Raw genomic sequence first — 22,600 nt, 5'->3', positions numbered from 1 at the left:
ATGTTCGGAGAACACTCATCGTCTGCGCAGGATCGTGGCAGCTACTTGCACGTAAATACAAATCCGTGTGCGTCGGCTTCCGATACACTTCACGTCCCAAAGTGCCATCCTCTCTGCGCCGAACCAGAACATCCAAGAATGGAAGGCATCCCTCCTTTTCAATTTCCATTGTGAACTTTATTTGATCGTGGAGGAAGTTCAAATGTCTTAAGACGTCTTGCAAGTTATCTTCACCATGGGGCCAAACTACAAACATACCTCCAGAAAACCGTGGGTTTCAGATCAGCAGATTCAAGCGCCTTCTTCTCGAAGTCTTCCATAAACAAATTGGCCACCGGAGGGGATAAGGGACTACCCATGGCGACTCCGTCCGTCTGTTCAAAAAATTCGTTGTTAAATAAGAAGTATGTAGAGATCAGAACATGTTTGAATAAAGCTGAAATCTCTTTGTCAAAACTTCTTTTAATACGTTGTAGAGATTCTGGAAGGGGAACCTTTGTGAATAAAGACACCACATCGAAACTAACTAATATATCAGAAGGGTTCATTTTCAATGATGTCAGTTTACTAATGAAATCAGCAGAGTTTCTTATGTGGTGAGCACATTTGCATCTGTGGCCGCATGCGCAGTTGCGCGGTACACGAGTATAAAAGGGACGGAGCGAGCACTGGACGGGAAGTCTTGCGGCTCACTCTGAGCATGGCTGAACATTATACAGCCGAAATATAAGAAAAAGAAGGAGAATTCTTGCGGCTGCACATCCGAAACTTAATGGAACAGTCTTTTTGCCCCCAAAAACTGAAGATTCATAGTATTACATCGCTCAGATCTTTTTCCTTCCCGCGATGATGGCTAGGGAAACTAAAACAACTGTCCAGTCGTTTTTCATGGAAGTTGTGATGACCTCAACGCACAGGAAAAATGATTATTAAAATCTGAACTGTGAAGTCATCCAAAATTCTAGTTGGAAAACCACACTCTTTGTTATACTTCTCAATTGGTCACGATCCCACTTTGTTTGTGAACTGAAAACTCTAATATTCACGAGAAACTGCTCTGAAATAAACCTGAACCGACAAAATTGTGTATATATTCTCTGAAACTTCAAAGGAACTAGAAAAAGTGACAAAATTTCGTGAATCACACACAGTACTGTTAACAATTGCATGAACAGTGGGGGGTTTCACCATACATCTACCCACTTTTGAGTATAACCAGTGTCTCTTAATACTACGACTCGTAGCAATACAATATCAAAAAACTTTTATTACTGGGTAAAGAGTCACTACGTGATTTGACAGCTGACATTTATAATTCCCGCTCACGTCAGGAAAAGCACCAATACGGGAATAGCAGCTTTTACATTATTGGTCAGAACGCAAGCAATTATGGCAGTCGCCGTAATTTTCGCGCGAAGCCATATTTCGCGACAAAATACTCTTATTAGTTACTGTCATATATCTAGTCTCATAACAAAACATAAAACTACATAAAATAACTACAATAATTTTGACATGCAAGGGAATTAGTCCTAATGAGAGGAAGAAGTTTATATTTATTAGCGTTTCAACAATGGCTACCAGGCAACTTTTAATTCACTGATTGTAATTTTATTTTAGTTACCAGAAAGCAAAAAAAGTAAACAAAGAATTTAATTAAACAGAGTCTGTAATTCTTATACTTTTAACAGAGAAAGAAAGTTTCTAGGTCAGGGGATAGCGTTCAGCGAAATCCCTTAACTTTTTGTTGCATACGAAGCGTTGCGTTAGGCAGCACGATGTCGGCGGGTTACGATGACGAGAGCAGGATACAGACAGTTCCGCTGGTTAATCTTCTCCGGCGAAACGCAAATAAAGTTCCGGCACAGCTGTATCAGTAACCCCGTGGTGATTAACAAACCTCAAGACGCCAGTATACGAACGTTGTTGACATGTCCTCTCTTTCAAAGTACATGACGTAGACATCGCTCGTTTTTACACTTTATGCACTGTCCGTGACGCTATCGTCCATAATTACACGGTTCGTCACATTCATATAGTCTTAGCCACAAATACACAGTTCATAGAATTGTTCATGTATGTGAAGCACACCGTGAACAATGTCCACTCTGTTCTCGCATTTCAAACTTCGACAACGTCACTGAAAGCCATTTATATTGCACAGTTAATTAGTCTTCACTTTCATGGCTTGATAGAATGTCATATACAACAGTTCCACCACCAAAAATCAATACCAGCAAAGTTCATTCGAATACAGGCACAGTTCGTGTCGGCCACAACGAAGTAATTTTGCGGCACTTTCACAGTCCGGTTTATTTGCTCTTAAAGTTCGCTGGCGATGGCATTACATACCGCAGTGGTAAAGAGAATTAACAATCTGACAGTTCGGTATCACTGTCCATACAATTACGAATGCTTTTCATGGAACACAGTACTATTTTTCCCGCGCACGCTTCACAGACACCCCATCCACTATACCCTCCACTACGCAACAACCTTCCGACTATCGATATCACTATCGCTGTCCCCTGTCTATAGATGTTATATCGTTATCGTAAATTACATAAACCTTTATAAATGTTATTGACTGCATTTTTCACAATTAATAATATTCCAAAAGAGAACTTTAGAAACTTTACCACAGGTACACAGCAAGAAACATATTTATCCATTGGCAAACGAAATAATCACAATTACATCTTTACATTTAAAAACCACAGTAGAATGTTACATAATCGCAATTAGAAATGCCCATAGGAACAAAAGAAAAAGAATAGAAATCTAAAGAAAAATCACGAAAAAAATTTTATATGCATAGTTAGCAATGCCTTCACAAAGTACCACAGTTTTCAATTACGATACGTGATGGTTGCGCGTGTGCGTTCTCTCGGTGGTTTGAGACTTTACGATAATCAAAGGAAAGTTTCTTTGTTATTTGTTCGCCTGATTAAAAAAAAAGGCCAGTACGTGCGGGGGACCAGCACGGTGACAGGAGCGGCAGTGTGACTAGGTCTCGTGATCCGACGCCTCCACCCAGCCTGAAGCTGACTGCGTCCTATCTTTCCTCCCGGTTGAAGCATTTTCAGTATCTTAAAAAAAGTAAGGAAAAAAAAAAACAAATCGTGTGCCTGGAATCCGAGGTCGGAAATAAACGATGACAGTGCTTGGTGGTCGCTCGTGGAACCAATGTTCCGTTCCGCCATCTAGCCAACATAAGAAATGGATAGCGTCATTGATTAATAATCAAAACGTTACAGGTCCAAGGGTTGGAACCCAGTCACTGCTTAAATTTTGAATAAAAATCATAGGCAATGGCGACCGAAGACCTCCAATAGGAAGTGTTACCGTCGCTCTGCCAACGGCCTTCTCGAAGAGGGCGAAGGAGGGGTACAGAGTTTCCGGTCGCTTTCTGGTCCTTGTGGCGGGAAACTGACCCAAAAAGGAGGAAGAATGAGCAATAATCAACGGCTAAGAATGCAGAAGGCAATGGAAACCACTGTGTCAAAGACTCATATCGTGTATCCGCCGGACATGTGGCCTGTAATTGAAGATGTGTCATGATGATCTCTCCACTGACAAGAGATTACGGATTAGTTCCGAAAGGGGACAGCCAATGGGGAGGTGACCATCAGAAAATGACTGAATAACCAACTAAAGGATGGCATTCTAAGAGTTGGAGCGCGGTATCCCAGAAGTTTGAATGTAGGAAAGCTAGGGAATCTGCAAAGCGAAATGCAAAGGCTCAGTCTAGATATCATGGGGGCAATGAAATGAAATGGAAAATATTTCTGGCCAGACAGCAGCAGAAAATTTTATAACCGGAGAAGCATTCGTCATGAATAGGAAGGTATGGCAGAGAGTGTGTTGCTGTGAACACTCCTGTGATTGTTGTCCTCATGAGGTTCGACAGCAAACCAACGCCGACAAATGTAGTTCAGTTATATATGTCGACGTCGAACCAGAAGGTGAAGTGATAGAGAAACTAAAGTATGTGACGATGCTGAGCGGGTAATTCAGTAAGTAAAGGGAGATGAGAATCTAATTATCATGGGGAATTGGAACGCAAACGTAGTGGAAAGACTAGAAGAAAAGGTTACCGGAGGGAAGGGGGCTAGGCACTAGGAATGAGAAAGATGGAAGATTAACAGAGTTCTGCAATAAATTTCAGATGTAACAGCGAATGCTTTGTCCAAGAATCACAAGAGGTGGAAGTATAACTGTGAAAGACCCGGAGACGTGGGAAGATTCCAACTGGATTACATCATGGGCAGACAGAAATTCTGCAATGAGATATTCTATTGTAAGACATCTCAGAAGCAGATATAGACTCAGATCGCAGTGTATAAATGCTGAAGGACACCGTACATTTTAAGAGAATCGTAAGAAGGAACCACTGTAGAATTGGGTGGGATACTGTAGTACTGAGGAATGGTGATACGTGTTTGTAGTTCGCTAAGGATGTGGATACTGCTATAAGAGATACCGCAGTAGGCAGCTCAGTTGAAGAGGAGTAGACATCTCTAAAAAGTGGGATCACAGATGTTGGACAAACAAACATTCGTGCAAGGAAGCTAATTGGGAAGAAACGTTGGGTGGCAGATGAAATACTTGAAACTGATCAACGAAAGAACAACGCACAAAAATGTTTTTGGAGAGACATGAATACATAAATGCGAGTGACATAGGAATGGAATAACTGGGAAGTGCAGAGAAGCTAAGGCTAAATGGCTGCATGAAACATGCAAAGAAATCGAAAATGACATGATCGTCCAGTGGACTGACTCAGGATACAGGTACATCTAAATCTACATGGATACTCTGCAAATCACATTTAAGTGCCTGGCAGAGGGTTCATCGAACCACCTTCACAATTCTCCATTATTCCAATCTCGTATAGAGGGCGGAAAGAATGAACACCTATATCTTCCCGTACGAGCTCTGATTTCCCTTATTTTATCCTGGTGACCGTCCGTCCCAATGTAGGTCGGTGTCAACAAAATATTTTCGCATTCGGAGGAGAAAGTTGGTGATTGGAATTTCATGAGAAGATTCCGTCGCAACGAAAAACGCCTTTCTTTTAATGATTTCCAGCCCAAATCCAGTATCATTTCTGTGACACTCTCTCCCATATTTCGCGATAATACGAAACGTGCTGCCTTTCTTTGAACGTTTTCGGTGTATTCCGTCAGTCCTATCTGGTAAGGATCCCACACCGCACAGCAGTATTCCAAAAGCGGACGGACAAGCGTAGAGTAGGCAGTCTCCTTAGTAGGTCTCTTACATTTTCTAAGTGCCCTGCCAATTAAACGCAGTCTTTGGTTAGCTTTCGCCACAACATTTTCTATGTGTTCCTTCCAATTTTAGTTGTTCGTAGTTGTAATACCTAGGTATTTAGTTGAATTTACGGCTTTTGGATTAAACTGATTTATCGTGTAACCGGGGTTTAACGAGTTCCTTTTAGTACTCATGTGGATGGCCTCACACTTTTCGTTATGTAGTGTCAACTGCCACTTTTTGCACCATTGAGATATCTTTTCTAAATCGTTTTGTAGTTTTTTTATCTTCTGATGACTTTATTGGTCGATAAACGACAGCGGTATCTACAAACAACTGAAGACGGCTGCTCAGATTGTCTCCAAAATCCTTTATATAGATAAGGAACAGCAAAGGGCCTATAACACTGCCTTAGGGAACGCCATAAATCACTTGTGTTTTACTCGATGACTTTCCGTCAGTTACTACGAACTGTGACCTCTCTGACAGGAAATCACAAATCCAGTCACATAACTGAGACGATATTCCATAAGCACCCAATATCACTACGAGCGCCGCGTGGGATTGGCCGAGCGGTCTTGGGCGCTGCTGTCCTGGACTGAGCGGCTGGTTCCAGCGAAGGTTCGAGTCCTCCCTCGGGCATGGGTGTGTATGTTTGTCCTTAGGATAATTTAGGTTAAGTAGTGTGTAAGCTTAGGGACTGATGACCTTAGCAGTTATGTCCCATAACATTTCACACATATTTTGAACATTCACTACGAGCCGCTTGTATGTTAGAGTGTCAAGACACTGTAAGACAAAACAACCTTCGATGAAATTAAAAACAAGGTTGGTAATGGTAATTCCACTTTTAAACGCTGAAGAGAGAGTGCTTAAATGGGAAGACTACTTTGAGAGCGTCTATGAGGCAGAGGAGTCGTCTTATACTTGACACTAGAAGAAACAGGAGTAGATTTCGAACAAAGAAGATATGCAGCATTAGAGTCAGGGTTTTAAAAAGTTTTCCTGAGATCAAATAAGGCAAAAGGCAATGACACCATTCCATCGGAATTTCCGTAATGATTGGGGCGGGTGGCAACCAAACGACTTGTCATGTTGGTTTGTAGAATATATGAGACTGGCGACCTACCGTCAGACTTTGGGGAAAATATCATCGACGCACTTCTGAGCATCTCAAGAGCAGGTAAGAGCGAAACGTATCGCAGAATCACCTTAACAGCTCAAGCATCCAAACAGCTAACGAGGGTGCAGAAGAAACAAAAAGAAGATTGAGTTTCTGTTACGAGTATATGAGATCATTTTGGTTTCGGGGAAAGTCAAGGCACAAAATAGGCGGTTCTGACATTGCACTTGATAATGGTAGCAAAACTGAAGAAGAATCAAGATTTGTCGAGCTAGAAATAGCGTTCGACAATATGCAGTGGTGCAGGATTTTCGAAATTCTCCGAAAAATAGGAGTTAGGAACAGCGAAAGACGGTGATATACAATATGTACAAGTTCCAAGAGAGAACAAGAAGACTGAAAGAACAAGAACAAAGTGCTCGGAATAAAAAGTGTGCAATGAAAGGATTCAACCCAACATTCCTAGTGTTCAATCAATATACCAAAGAAGCAATGACGGAAATAAAATAACCGTTCTGAGTGCTATTAAAATTCATAGTGAAGGTATTTTAATGATAAGATTTGTGACAACACTGCTGTCCTCAGTGAAAGTGAAGATGAATTACGGGAGCTTTGAATGGAGTGAACGGTTTAATATCTGACGAATTAGAGTAACCCGAAAAACGACGACAGGAATGAGAAGTAGCAGAAACACTAACAGCAAAAAAAATTAAGAACGAAATTGGTCACGAAGCAGACGAAGTTAATAAATTCTGCTACCTTCGAAGCAAAATCACCCATGACGAACGAAGCAAGGAGGACATAAAAAGCAGACTAGCACAAGCAAAAAGGCATTTCTGGTCACGAGAAGTCTAGTGGTGTCACACACAGGCCTTAATTTGAGGAAGAAGTTTCTGAGAATGTACGTTTGGAGCACAGCATTAAACGGTAATGAATACTTGACAGTGGAAAACCGGAACAGAAGAAAATCAAAGCGTCTGAGATGTCGTGCCACGGAAGAATGTCGAAAATTAGCTGGACTGATAAAATAAGGAATGAGGAGATTTTCAGCGGAATCTGCGAGGAAGGGAACATACGGAAAAGACTGACGAGAGGACACCTGTTAAGCCATCAGAGAATAGCTCCCATTGCACTACACGGAGCTGTAGGGGGTAAAAACTGCAGGACAAGAAAGAGACTGGAATACAATCAACAAATAATGGACGTAAGGTGTTTGTGCTCCTATGGAACGAAGAGATTGGCGCAGGAGAGTAGTTCATGGCGGACCGGAAAACAAAACGTTTCACAGCTGTCGTGGTGTTAGGTACTATGGAAGGGCAGGTTAATGTACGATATAGCTTAATTCTGCGCACGCTGGGACACGTCCATGGCACATTGGATGTTTCGAGTAGCCGTTCACCTCGATCACCGAGTACCCGTACACGGACATATACCTTCCTAAAAATAAACGACAGCTTTCTATCGATCCACACTCCATTCTGGATCATCCAGTGCCGCTGCAATCTTAATTGACTACATCTACATCTACATCCATACTCCGCAAGCCACCTGACGGTGTGTGGCGGAGGGTACCTTCAGTACCTCTATCGGTTCTCCCTTCTATTCCAGTCTCGTATTGTTCGTGGAAAGAAGGATTGTCGGTATGCCTCTGTGTGGGCTCTAATCTCTCTGATTTTATCCTCATGGTCTCTTCGCGAGATATACGTAGGAGGGAGCAATATACTGCTTGACTCTTCGGTGAAGGTATGTTCTCGAAACTTTGACAAAAGCCCGTACCGAGCTACTGAGCGTCTCTCCTGCAGAGTCTTCCACTGGAGTTTATCTATCATCTCCGTAACGCTTTCGCGATTACTAAATGATCCTGTAACGAAGCGCGCTGCTCTCCGTTGGATCTTCTCTATGTCTAGTGTCAACCCTATCTGGTACGGATCCCACACTGCTGAGCAGTATTCAAGCAGTGGGCGAACAAGCGTACTGTAACCTACTTCCTTTGTTTTCGGATTGCATTTCCTTAGGATTCTTCCAATGAATCTCAGTCTGGCATCTGCTTTACCGACAGTCAACATTATATGATCATTCCATTTTAAATCACTCCTAATGCGTACTCCCAGATAATTTATGGTATTAACTGCTTCCAGTTGCTGACCTGCTATTTTGTAGCTAAATGATAAAGGATCTATCTTTCTGTGTATTCGCAGCACATTACACTTGTCTACATTGAGATTCAGTTGCCAATCCCTGCACCATGCGTCAATTCGCTGCAGATCCTCCTGCATTTCAGTACAATTTTCCATTGTTACAACCTCTCGATACACCACAGCATCATCTGCAAAAAGCCTCAGTGAACTTCCGATGTCATCCACCAGGTCATTTATGTATATTGTGAATAGCAACGGTCCTATGACACTCCCCTGCGGCACACCTGAAATTACTCTTACTTCGGAAGACTTCTCTCCATTGAGAATAACATGCTGCGTCCTGTTATCTAGGAACTCCTCAATCCAATCACACAATTGGTCTGATAGTCCATATGCTCTTACTTTGTTCATTAAACGACTGTGGGGAACTGTATCGAACGCCTTGCGGAAGTCAAGAAACACGGCATCTACCTGGGAACCCGTGTCTATGGCCCTCTGAGTCTCGTGGACGAATAGCGCGAGCTGGGTTTCACATGACCGTCTTTTTCGAAACCCATGCTGATTCCTACAGAGTAGATTTCTAGTCTCCAGAAAAGTCATTATACTCGAACACAATACGTGTTCCAAAATTCTACAACTGATCGACGTTAGAGATATAGGTCTATAGTTCTGCACATCTGTTCGACGTCCCTTCTTGAAAACGGGGATGACCTGTGCCCTTTTCCAATCCTTTGGAACGCTACGCTCTTCTAGAGACCTACGGTACACCGCTGCAAGAAGGGGGGCAAGTTCCTTCGCGTACTCTGTGTAAAATTGAACTGGTATCCCATCAGGTCCAGAGGCCTTTCCTCTTTTGAGCGATTTTAATTGTTTCTCTATCCCTCTGTCGCCTATTTCGATATCTACCATTTTGTCATCTGTGCGACAATCTAGAGAAGGAACTACAGTGCAATCTTCCTCTGTGAAACAACTTTGGAAAAAGACATTTAGTATTTCGGCCTTTAGTCTGTCATCCTCTGTTTCAGTACCATTTTGGTCACAGAGTGTCTGGACATTTTGCTTTGATCCACCTACCGCTTTGACATAAGACCAAAATTTCTTAGGATTTTCTGCCAAGTCAGTACATAGAACTTTACTTTCGAATTCATTGAACGCCTCTCGCATAGCTCTCTTCACACTACATTTCGCTTCGCGTAATTTTTGTTTGTCTGCAAGGCTTTGGCTATGTTTATGTTTGCTGTGAAGTTCCCTTTGCTTCCGCAGCAGTTTTCTAACTCGTTTGTTGAACCACGGTGGCTCTTTTCCATCTCTTACGATCTTGCTTGGCACATACTCATCTAACGCATATTGTACGATGGTTTTGAACTTTGTCCACTGATCCTCAACACTATCAGTACTTGAGACAAAACTTTTGTGTTGAGCCAACAGGTACTCTGAAATCTGCTTTTTGTCACTTTTTCTAAACAGAAAAATCTTCCTACCCTTTTTAATATTCCTATTTACGGCTGAAATCATCGATGCCGTAACCGCTTTATGATCACTGATTCCCTGTTCTGCGTTAACTTTTTCAAATAGTTCGGGTCTGTTTGTCACCAGAAGGTCTAATATGTTATCGCCACGAGTCGGTTCTCTGTTTAACTGCTCAAGGTAGTTTTCAGATAAAGCACTTTAAAAAATTTCACTGGATTCTTTGTCCCTGCCACCCGTTATGAACGTCTGAGTCTCCCAGTCTATATCCGGCAAATTAAAATCTCCACCCAGAACTATAACATGGTGGGGAAATCTACTCGAAATATTTTCCAAATTATCCTTCAGGTGCTCAGCCACAACAGCTGCTGAGCCAGGGGGCCTATAAAGACATCCAATTACCATGTCTGAGCCTGCTTTAACCGCGACCTTCACCCAAATCATTTCACATTTCGGATCTCCATCAATTTCCTTCGATACTATTGCGCTTCTTACCGCTATAAACACGCCTCCCCCTTCACTGTTCAGCCTGTCTCTGCGGTATACATTCCAATCTGAGTTTAGGATTTCGTTACTGTTTACGTCTGGTTTCAGCCAACTTTCTGTCCCTAGTACTATATGGGCGTTGTGATCGTTTATTAATGAGAGCAGTTCTGGGACCTTTCTATAGACACTCCTGCAGTTTACTATTAGCACATTAATATTGTTATTCCCTGTTGCATTTTGCCTACTCCTATCTTGCCGCGTCTCAGGAGGCGTGATAACAGGTAAGGATTGTCTGCCAAGGAGCCGCACGTTCAACAAAGAGCATTGGACGACCTTGCTCGAAACACTTGGCCCTGCTCCATCATTGCACTCTGCCGTCGGATCTGCCAAGGATAGCCACCCACTACACAGAGCGGTCAAGCCTCTGATCTACACATTCTGAGTGGAGGGGTGTAAGGCCTACTCGCGGTTTCATCACGCCTCAGTCACTTTGTAAGTAGGCTGTTTATGTTTTCTTTATGTAAGTAGGCTGTTTATGTTTTCTTATTGGCAATGTTACGTAGCGCTGTATGAAAATCACTGGCTGTGCTGTGTGCTGCCTGTGGCTAGTTTGCATTGTTGTCTGCCATTGTAGTGTTAGGCAGCGGCAGCTGGATGTGAACAGCGCGTAGCGTTGCGCAGTTGCAGGTGAGCCGCCAGCAGTGGTGGATGTGGGGAGAGAGATGGCGGAGTTTTGTAATTTGTCATGAACTGCTATATATATATATATTATGACTATTAAGGTAAATACATAGTTTGTTCTCTATTAATATCTTTCATTTGCTAACTATCCCTATCAGTAGTTAGTGCCTTCCGTAGTTTGAATCTTTTATTTAGCTGGCAGTAGTGGCGCTCGCTGTATTGCAGTAGTTCGAGTAATGAAGATTTTTGTGAGGTAAGTGATTTCTGAAAGGTATAGTTTAATGTTAGTCAGGGCCATTCTTTTGCAGGGATCTTTGAGAGTCAGATTGCGTTGCGCTAAAAATATTGTGTGTCCATTTAGTGAATGTTTGAGTACGTTCAGTTTTGCTCAGCTGTTTGAAAAGCAAATAGTGTAAGAGGTTTATCAGCACAGTCGTGTATAATTGTTCTAAGGGGACGTTTCAACTTTCGTTGAAGCTCATGGGAGTATCACGCGAACAGACGATAGGTTTCGCCGTTTCCGCGAAGCTGGTTCCCAGATGCAGGGTCATAACAATCTGACCTTATCAAAGTCATTTATGTCAGGATAATTCCCCATTTGCGGCCCGTATTGTCACTAGAACGACTCCCCATTCATCTCTGCTCCGCTTATACAGAGTGTTCGGAAAATCCCGTTACAAACTTATAGAACTTTTAGAGGGGAGTGAGTACGTAATACTTTGAATAGGAAGCCATGTCTGGAAAAGTGCCGTTTGCGTGCTAAATCCGTTTGAAAACACGTATGCTAGATATATTTGCAACAGGGTAGTCATGGTGGGGGGGGGGGGACATAGTTACTTTGGATCGGCTGATTTAATTTGATGTCTTTCCCGCCTCTCTGACCTGGTTCGAGCGTCATTCACGCATTTGTGAGTGTTAGAGCAATATGGTTAAAGTACACGTTTGCAACATACAGCGACATGATGCGTCTGAATGGCGAAGCTCACGGTAATGGTAGAGCTGGTCGTCGCCTTTATCGAGATAGTTCTCCACAATGTCCGACTCCATTGCATATCCTTATGGCTACAATTACGCAACGCCCTCGAGAAAGTCTATATTCACCACCAGCAAGCGTGACTGTGGTGCTCCAAGCATACACCACATAACCGAATTGGAAGAAGCCGTACTGCATCACGCTGAAGAGAACCGTCAACGAGTACACGAGCAAATTTCTTTGAGTGTTAATGAGTGTAATTGTAAAATAAGTGACGTGCTGGGTCACGGCTAAACAATTACTAGGAAAAGTGGTCGCGTTACCAACACGTTTTCAATTGGTTGTAGCACGGAAATAGTACGTTTCCGAGCATGGGTTCCAATCAAAATACTATTTACTCACTCTCCTCTACAAGTTCTAGGAGCTAATAAGAGGAATTTCGGAACACTGTATACATTCTTTACCGTGTCATGTTCCGCAACACTACGATGCGGCAGTGGTCTTAGTGTTTAGTCTCATCAGTGTAGATGTAGGTTGCATTTGCCAGACATGAAGAAGCATGCACAGAATTCACTAGCGTCAAGACATGCATCGTTACAATCCTCTATCTGTAAACCACGAAGCATTAAAAACGATAGCCTGTGTGATAGACTATTGTTGTTCAGTAAAACGAAAAGGTTCTAACAGACAAAAATTATTTCCATTTTTACTACCTTAATTGTTTAGAGTCAAATGAAACAAAATGAAAAAAATCGTGAAACACTATGGCAAAAACTGGAGAAGATCAGAGAAATAATATTGAAAACAAGTGAGAGTTTTATCCTAATTAAAGTAATAAGTACAGAAACTAAGCACAGAATAGCAGTGGGGAAAGGGGCATTGTGTGAGAAAAGGAGAATTTTTTGCAGCAATATGGACATAGATTTAAGAGAAAGGCTAATAAAATGTTTTGTTTCGTGCTGAAACGTGGACACGTAGGAAGAAAGGTAATGGCTCGAAGCTTTTGAAATGTGGTCGTGTCAGAGGATGGAGAGAATAAGTTGGATGGATGCAATGAAGAATGAAGAGGTACTGATACGTGTGAGAGGGAAAAGACAGTTAGTGGATGTAATAAAGAGAATTAAACAAAAATGGACGTTAAGAACGAAGCAGGGGCTTATAAAAAGTCTTAGAAGAAAGAGGAGGCAAGGGAGGAAGGGATTTTAGCTCCTAGATGACGTGACGGAGGGCAGCACATACACTGGAACCAACGGATCGCATGAAATGGAGACGCAAAGGACATGATAATGTAGCAGAAAACTGATGGTGATGATGATGAAATTAATAAGAGGCGGAACAGATCTCCCCTGGCAGATGCAGCAGGTGCGGCACTGTTGCCGAAGTAACGAAAGAAATCATTCCAGGTTTAAAAGACCGTAAAATATGGTAGTTTTTTAATGATTTGCAGATGCTCGAGACTTAGTACGGACCTCGATGACAGACGCTTTTAACAGTCCCCGCAACGAATCTTCGCCTCGAAATTTGGTTGAAGATTCGAAACGGCTTCTGGTCATAAGTAAAATGTAGCAGCGAGAAGCCACAATCAGTACCTTCACAATGTGATAGTAATGACCATGTTACCGACGAGAGCGCTAGTAAAGCGGAGTTACTAGACACGGTTTTCCTTAGTTGTGTCACCAAAGAAGAGGAAGTAAATACTTCAGGATTCGAGTCAAGAATAACATGAGTCGGTAAGAAGTTTGTGTCCTTTGGTGTAGAGAATGAACTTACGTCACTTAGTGAAGGTAAGTCTTTCATAAATGACACCATCCTTCTTGGAACCCACATTCTCAGTTGTTATAATGAATGAAAAATACCTTCTGGATCACCATTTATGCCAATTTCGATATGAATAGCAGATCATTGTTAGATATGGTACAGCAAGATGCATTGTAAGTAGAGATTTCAGAACTGACAAATTGCATCTAGAGCCACCAAATTTGAAGATGATTTCCTAATGTGATTAAAACTGGTTGACAAAAGAAGTATTGAATCAGTCGGTGATCTTTATTCATTAGAAAGCAAATCCTTCTGCTCCAAATAGCAGAGAAACTAGATTCCTTTCAGAGTATGCTGATGTAGTAGCTCAGTACTTAGCAATCATATCAATCGCTGACTCGACGAGGGATCCGCACTTAAAGACTGGAAAGTTGCGCTGCTCGCTTCAATACATAGGATACGAAATAGAAGTAATCCTCTGAGATATAGACACATAAAATTGTCATTGATGTTTTATAGGATTTGGAACGCAGACTGTGTTCCAACATTATGAAATACCTCGAACAAAACCATCTACTCAATTGTAATTAACACGGGTACTGAAAATTATGTTCTAGAGAAACACAAGTCGTTCTTGATTCGCACGAAATGTGTTATCGACTGTTCAGTCCACATTTCTACGTATTCTGAAGGGTTTTGACACTGTTACTCAAAAGCGGCTTATACTCAAATTGCATGACAACAGTCATTAGAAGATCAAAACGATTTACTCAATGATATCTAAAAGTGGCAATTGACGCAGAACAACAAAAAATATGACGTCTGTTACACATGTACCAAAATAATCTGTTACATTTCGGTTGCACGATACACAGACTTCAACGTTGTCAATTCAATTAAACGTATAGGGATTTCACTTACGAACAACGTAAACTGAAGCAGTCACATAGTAAATGTTTTGCGGAATGCGAAACGAATATTACGTTTTATTGGCATAACACTCAGAAGGTGCAACACATCTGCGAAAAAGGCTGGTTACACTTACAAAGATTATCGGTCTTCTTATGGAACATTCGTACTCGATATGAAATCGTTACGATGTAGATTCTCGGAAAAGCTAAAAGCAGGGAAGGTCGTTTTGTAATACCACGAAATAGTGGCGACAGTTTCACGGGTATATTAAGGGAGTTGAGTACCAGAAATTAAACCTAAGATGTATTTCGTTACGACGACGATGATGAACAGGTTACTGGTTGACATTTCACTAGAAATTCTTTACCAAACGGAAAAATGAACGAAAAAAATCACCATTACTGCTACTCTTCATACATAAACTTGGATATCATCTTCACAATCATACTAGTAAATAACACGCTCTGAGGACGTTCTCTTGGGACGAAGATTCTGAAAGTATCTTTATGGCGCGTTCTGTGGGACGTAATTACATGCAATAACATGAAAACATGAAGGAGGGAGAGAGAAAGTGTAGATCTGTTTAGGTCATAGAATTTACCCACAAACGTTGTGTATTTAGATTTGTGTTAGTAAAAATAGGCCCATTATGGTAGCTTTTTTACCCTAGAAAGTAACGTTACACCGTCTTCTTGCTAAGACTCCTTTGTTCTACTCTGTTCATTATAAGAAAAAAACGTCACGTAACCATTACACTTTGTATTCTTCCGCGTTTGCTGGATCCTCATTGTATTTCGTTTCACGTGAAGTGATGTGGAATCCAAGCTGTCCTGAATACAGTCAAGTACGACAATGAGGATTCGTTTTATTCCGTACGTTACACGTACATCGATTCGGCGATGATACAGGAAAACCGCTTCTACCGGCGCATTTAACTTGCACAACACTAGCAGGCACGTGATCCAACTAAACTGCATTGCAGTGATGTGAACAGTTGCAGTAATGACGTAAAAAGAGACGAGCGGAGAACAATATAGATTTGAATCTCATTTAATTTTTAAACGGAAGGAAATAATACACGGCAAAACTCAGGCGATACACTTCTTAGGTGACCGGACGGAAAACATAACAAGCTCTCGATCTTAGCCGACATAGTACTGTAATTAAAAACAACAGTGCTGGAAATTCCTGGCTTTAACAAGGGTAATTTTTCTGCATAAGCTATGTGCAGCGTAAAAGCGCCCTACTGATTTCCCATGTAGTCAGTCGTCTGGTGATCTCTGAACTCCTTCTATATTGGACCCCGAGGAATACATTTCAGTACTGCTACGTTGATAATGAGGCGATCAGCAACAGAATCTCAAGTCACCAAACAATTTGACATTTCCTCCTCTTTTACGACGGGCTATTCTGCAATTGGCCATCGCTTGGCCGTGACGTTTCACAAAACTTCGTGCATTAGTTCCAGTACGTTTGGTAGCTTAAATGTTATTTCTCGTGAACTTGGCTCCTGATCTGTTCTACTGGGTCCAGATTGCAGTGGTACGGTGGCAACTATAAAAATGCGGTATTTGTACAGTTTTCCCGACGCCGTGAAAATTATTGCTTTCCATGTTCCTACGACATCAAAGAACTGCTGAACAACTCTACACCTACGACAGCGAGAAACTAATTTTGATGTAAATGAAGGAGGCAATAAAAAGACTGAAAAATGGGAAGGGTCCAGGCATAATCAGTAGAGCTCATCAAGGAAGGGGCAGATAAGACATACGAACTGTTTTCCGAATTGATAAAGGAGGTATGGAGGAAAGAAATAATGCCAGACGGTTGGATAACCGCTGCTGTATCTCCCATGTACATGAAGGAAGACAAAATGTAGACACAGAACTATAGAGAGATATCTCTACTACGCACATGTTATAAAATAACACCAAGTACTATACTGGACAGGATCAGCCATGCATTAAATATATATTAGACACAATACAAGCGGAGTTCAGAAAGGATAAGTCAAAACCGACCAAATATTCACACTAAGAAGATACAATGTAAGAACTGGGAGCACAATCGGGTTACCTTCTGTATGTTTACCATATGACAGCATAGTGGGAGAGGAGCTGTGGAGAATAATGGTATAGTGTGGGATACCGGACGAGCTGATAGAACTAACTAAAACGTGTGTGATGGAATCAAAGCATAGAGTGAAAGTTTAGGGAGAGTTCTCAGAAACGTTTGAAATAAAAACAGGAGTTAGATAGAGATATACTATATCAGCAACCGTGTTGCAATTTGGCACCCAACAAACTGACGAAAGTAACACAAGAATGTGCAGGATTTACCATTGGGAAAAAGATGAATGCTCTGGCTTTCGTGCATGATATTATGGTGACAGGAAAGAGCATGGAAGACTTCAGGAATCTAACAATACAGAGGACAGACATATTAACGTACCTCAGTGTTAACATCAAGCAACAAAACCTTATAGAACAAGAGATCGTAACGAAAATCCAAGCCGGAGTAAGATGCCTAGGAGCTATACATAACATCATAAGATCTAAGTTGAGATCCAGGCTAGCAAAAATAAGAATGTATCAGACCAACGTCAAACCATCAGAGTGCTACGCAAGCGAGACATTGACCCGGCTGAAAAAAAAAAAAAAGATGGACAATAGAGAATAAGGAAACACAGCGAACTCAGGAAGTTGTACACACTACCTGACATCGTAGCGAGTGTGAAAACTAAATGACTGAGGTGATACGGACATGTGAGCAGGAGAGGGTAATAAACGCAGTAATAGATGGAGAAGCCGAAGGAAGGGGACCACTATGACGGCAGAGAACGAGATGGATAATACCATGGGAGACATGCAGATAATTGGTCTGGAAGATGAAGATGCAGTTGACAGGAAGGTGTGGAAGGCAGGCCTGAGTGAGGCCAAAGATCGTCTGCGGTTTCTGTGGCCAGTAGAATTAATTATAAGTAAGTAATTCCAAGTAAAGCAGCTGCTGAAACCTGTGAATATTACCAAACTATCAGTTTAATAAGTCACGGTTGCAAAATACTGACACGAATTGTTCGTACAAGAATGGAGAAATTGATAGAAGTCGACATCGGGGAAGATCGCTTTAGATTCCGGAGAAATGCAGGAACACGCCTGGCGATACTGAACTATGACATATCTTAGAAGATAGGTTAAGGAAAGACAAACCTATGTTTGTAGCTTTTGCGGACTTATTGACAATGTCGACTGGAATGCTCTCTTTGATATTCTGAAGGTAGCAGAGGTAAAATAGAGGGAGCGAAATGCTATTTACAACTTGTACAGAAGCCAGAAGGCAATTGTAAGAGTCGAGGGACATGAAAGGGAACCAGTCGTTGAGAAGGGAATGCGACAATGTTATTCAATCGGTACGTTGGAAAAAGAAAAACTTGGAGTAGGAATGAAAGTCCAAGGACAAGAAACAAAAAGCTTGAGGTTTCTCGATAACATTGTAATTCTGCCGGAGATAGCAACAGACTTGGAAAAGCAGTTGAAGGGAATGGACAGCATTCGAAAGAAGTCTATAAGATGGACATCAACGAAAGCAACAGAAGGATGTTGGAATGTAGCCGAATTAAATCAGGTGATGCTGTAATTAGTTTAGGAAACAAAACACTTAAAGTAGTAGATGATTTTTGCAATTTCGCCATCAAAATAACGATAATGGCCGAAGCAGAGAGGACGTACAATGTATACTGGCAATGGTAAGAAAAGTGTTTCTGAAGAAGAAAAATTTGTTAACATCGAATACAGGCTTAAGTTTGAGGAAGTCTTTTCTGAAAGTATTTGTCTAGGATTTAGTGATGTACGTAAATGTAATAGGGGCGATAAGTAGTTTATACAAGAAGAACATATAGGCTTTTGAAATGTGAGGGTAAAGAAGAATGCTGAAGATCAGAAAAGTAGATCATGTATCAAATGAGGAGATACTGAATAGAATTGGGGAGATTTGTGGCACAGCTTGTATAGAAAAGAGGAGGGATCAGTCGATTAGACACATTCTGAAACATCAAGGTATCGCGAATTTAATGTTGGGGGGCAGCGTTGGGGTGTAAAAATCGTTGAGTGAGACCAAGTGGTGAGTACAGTAAGCACGTTCAGAAGGATGCAGGCTGTAGTAACTATTCGGAGATGAAGTGGTTTGCAGAGGATAGAGTAGTATGGAGAGCTGCATCAAATCAATCTATGGACTTCGCTGAGTTGACAAGCTGTGACACGGAAAAAATAGATGTATGAATCTTAGGACGACGCATGCCAATGGTCAAAACCAGTTAGCCTAGTAAGTCATACCAAGCGACCTAGACCGTGTCTGTCTTCACAATAATTGGTCACAGTTGCCGAAGAGGTCTTCGGCAACATCGTGCCTTTAGTTATAAAATCTCGGTTCTTTTCTATAATTCAAGAGCGTTAGATTACAATTTCTGAATTGCCCCACTTGCCTGGCTACATTTTCTTGATATAAGGATGTCCTTTGGAAACAGCAAAAAATTATTCAAATGTATGCAGTTCAGGATTATTTCACAATAGTTACTGTGATCCACATCACCTTGAGATTCATTAAATCTGTTTATGAGCATCTTCATTGTTCATCTAACAAGTGTCAGTTAGTTAAGTGAGTAGTATTAGCTGGTAGTTTTGTTGCCTCCATGACACTGGATAATGCATATTTCAACTGCAAGTTATTATGCTTCGGATCACACGCGTTAATTTCATGTCAACTTTCCACTCGCTTGTTTCCTTTGGCTTCTTATTCAGACGCTTAAGGACCGTTACCGATGCATCCGCGAATATATCTTGTGCTGGATCCACAGCATGCTCTAATGTAGTTATTATGACGTGAACGTGTCTTATATTTACTACATGTTGTGGTACAACAACAAGGTGTGCTTGCTTGTGTATTTAATTTCGATAACTGTCTCTCATATCTGAAGATGGCGTCATAAAGCTTTGAAATTGACTGCAAATAAAATAAACGACAAACACAGCTGTAGAAAACTAATATGAAAATAGCCCATGTGATCCAGTAGTATCATTGCAAATCGCGCGACACCTGCTTAATGCCCGGTACAAACCTCGTCTGGAGGTTTCCATCGCCGTGGATACGGCGACGAGGTTCTGCGAAGTGATGTCATTCCCTTGCGGTGCATTGGTCAGCGGTGAGACGTCACCCCGTACGTTCCCTATCAGCTTAGCGCCACCTGCAACAGCTGCGGCACCTCTCACCTTCTGAGAAGTGGTGGAGTTGATATTACCTTTGGCGCTTTCGATTTTGCCTAAATTGGGCGCCAATTGTTGTTCTCGAACCACCGCACCGCGGAAAGCACCATTTGCCAACGTGACAGCACTAAGAAGCGTGGAGGGCTTCCGCCGAATGCCATAATCGGTAACGTCACCGTGGGTAACTCCCGGCGTGGCAGACGTGTTGGTGGTGTTGACCGTCTCCGACAGCAGAAGACACAAGAACAGGATCAAACGCAGAAGCATTGTGCCATGTGAAACCGACAGCTCCGCCACACTGCAGCCGCTTGTGTGTCGGCCATTGGTGTACTGAGAGGTCGCGCGCCGCACGTCGAAGCTTTTATCCGGCTGACAGCCGCTGCATCGCGCAGGCCGCGTTGGTGGGAACGCAGCGTGAGTCGGCACCTTTATCGTCGTATGCTCCTTCCGTCTGACTGCAAGGTATGGAGAAGAGTAGGCAGGCGGAGAGACAAGAAATTTGCTCGGCCCTGAAGAAAACACGGAGCACGAGCCTCACATTGCCTAATTTCTCGTCAGGTCTTCTCTCGCACGTCCTACATCTATCTGAGACCGGGAGGGGTAATTACGTGACCTCTGTCTACGGTTCTGACTTTATGATGTTTTCCGGCTTCTTCGCGAGGGAAAGCGCCCGTTTTGTCCAAGCAACCTGCGTGCCAGAGACAACAGTCTTCCTTACTTGCAAATGACGTAATTCTGCTTCCTGAAACTGACAGTGAAATTACGAGATATGAATAAATTGTACCTTGCTCATTTTCGAGGACCCACTGATTGTAACACCTGTCAATGTTTTAGAGCATACCTGACATTGTCAGAATAGCAGAAAGCGATCGTAAGAAGGTAATCAATTGTGAAATTTTGAAAATTTCAAAAACTTGCTATATAACTTTCAAAATTTTTCTGTAGATTGTCTCAATTACATTTAACATTAAAAATTATTTCGAAAGTAGTGACCAGTTTCGGTAGCTTAATTATCGTAAAAAAAGCCTTTACGACGCTGTGAAGACTTCTTGTGCCAACTGCTGTCATAGATATCGTGGTTATACATAGCACATTTTGGCTGGAGATTTAAAGTAAGAATGTTGTGGACGATACAACGGTTTTGTACACTGCGACTGCAATTATAATACTACATATGATCTGAAGATGGTAGTTAAGCTACCGAAACTGATCATTACGTTGTAAATAATTTTTTAATTCTAAATGCGATTTAGACAACATATAGAAAAATTTTGGAAATTTTAAAAGTCTTACAGAAAGTTTTTTTTTAATTTTTGTAATTTTAGGATTGGTTATCTGTCACTATTTTAGTTGCAACGGAGTCCACAGCGGGAAGCAATGTCTTGAATGACAGTAATCTTCCACAATGGTAGTCATAGTTGGAATTAGAATATCCTTAGCTATGTAACCACATTCAAGTCTTTTGTCTGACTCTCTGATATACATATTTGGGTTGCAATGAAATCTGATGTATATTATATATTGTTAACATGCAGGTGGGTGATAGAAGTGACGGATTATACCACACACAAAACATGTATAGGTAATGTACGATAGTGAAAAAACAGAATTGAAGGATATTCTCCTAGTCCTAGCTACGAATGTCTGTGTTTCAGATTATTTCATCTAATATATACAACTATAATAGTGGCAAGTGTAGTTGTCGTGCTGTGAACAAAGAGGCACCTACTAGTAAAGTAGCTTTCCTAATTCATACAAAATATATATTTTGTAAGCAATAGTCCCCTAAATTTTGAAAACAGTTGAAATTAATACGTTTATCTACTGCAGAGGACAGGGACTACACCAAGCCCGTGTGCAACGTGAGGCTATTATATCCTGTTTAAAATATTCAGAAAAGTATTATTACACTATTTTTATTTTTTTTCATTCTATTTGTGCCATTATATATCCTTTTCAAAACTTCAGTACCGGTCTCAGTATTCAGATATTTTCCGACAAGTAGTCCGACCAAAAGCAGTGTACGTCTTCTGGGCTCCCGTTTCGAGACTTCGTTACCTGTACGTTACAGATGACTCAGTTTTCTAATTCTTTGACTGTACCCGACATTTATTAATTCTTATTACCATTTTGATTCTGTTTCCTCTGTATTTAAAAATCTAGATTTTCCTAGTCATCTGCTGTGACTAATCTTTCATTTTCTCAGTCTTCTATTCCAAGTCGATCACTATATGAAGCTAATTTATTAATTTTCCGACATGAGTAGATAAAGACTGTAGGATCCTAATTGATAATGTTTTCTTTGCTGAAGCCGAAAGGAAGAAGGTAACTATATACTCAGTAAAAAGTCATGACTCACAGTTAAATAGCATTTTAATGACTCCAGAACAAATGTTTTTGAGAATAGTTTACAAGAGAGGATACGAGACGAAATTTACAATGACTCAAATGACGAAATGAAATGTAATCCATTCCATGATAAGTTCATATCATTAGTTGAAAATAGCTTTCCGCGTAAGCTAATCAGAAA

General features: G+C 41.3%; 1 protein-coding gene across 1 annotated transcript in view; it reads right to left on the bottom strand.

Moving 5' to 3' along the window:
• Window positions 1-20,337, bottom strand: part of LOC126176151 (uncharacterized) — a 47,155-nt gene extending 26,818 nt beyond the window's left edge. The window contains exon 1 of the mRNA XM_049923293.1: window positions 19,926-20,337. Coding sequence (XP_049779250.1) covers window positions 19,926-20,337 — 412 coding nt within the window. The remainder of the gene's footprint in view (window positions 1-19,925) is intronic.
• Window positions 20,338-22,600: the final 2,263 nt, after the last annotated feature.

Source organism: Schistocerca cancellata, chromosome 3 (assembly GCF_023864275.1).
Source record: "Schistocerca cancellata isolate TAMUIC-IGC-003103 chromosome 3, iqSchCanc2.1, whole genome shotgun sequence".
NCBI lineage: Eukaryota > Metazoa > Arthropoda > Insecta > Orthoptera > Acrididae > Schistocerca > Schistocerca cancellata.
The sequence above is the reverse complement of the archived record's forward strand: the minus strand, read 5'-3'. Positions and strand labels throughout refer to the sequence as shown.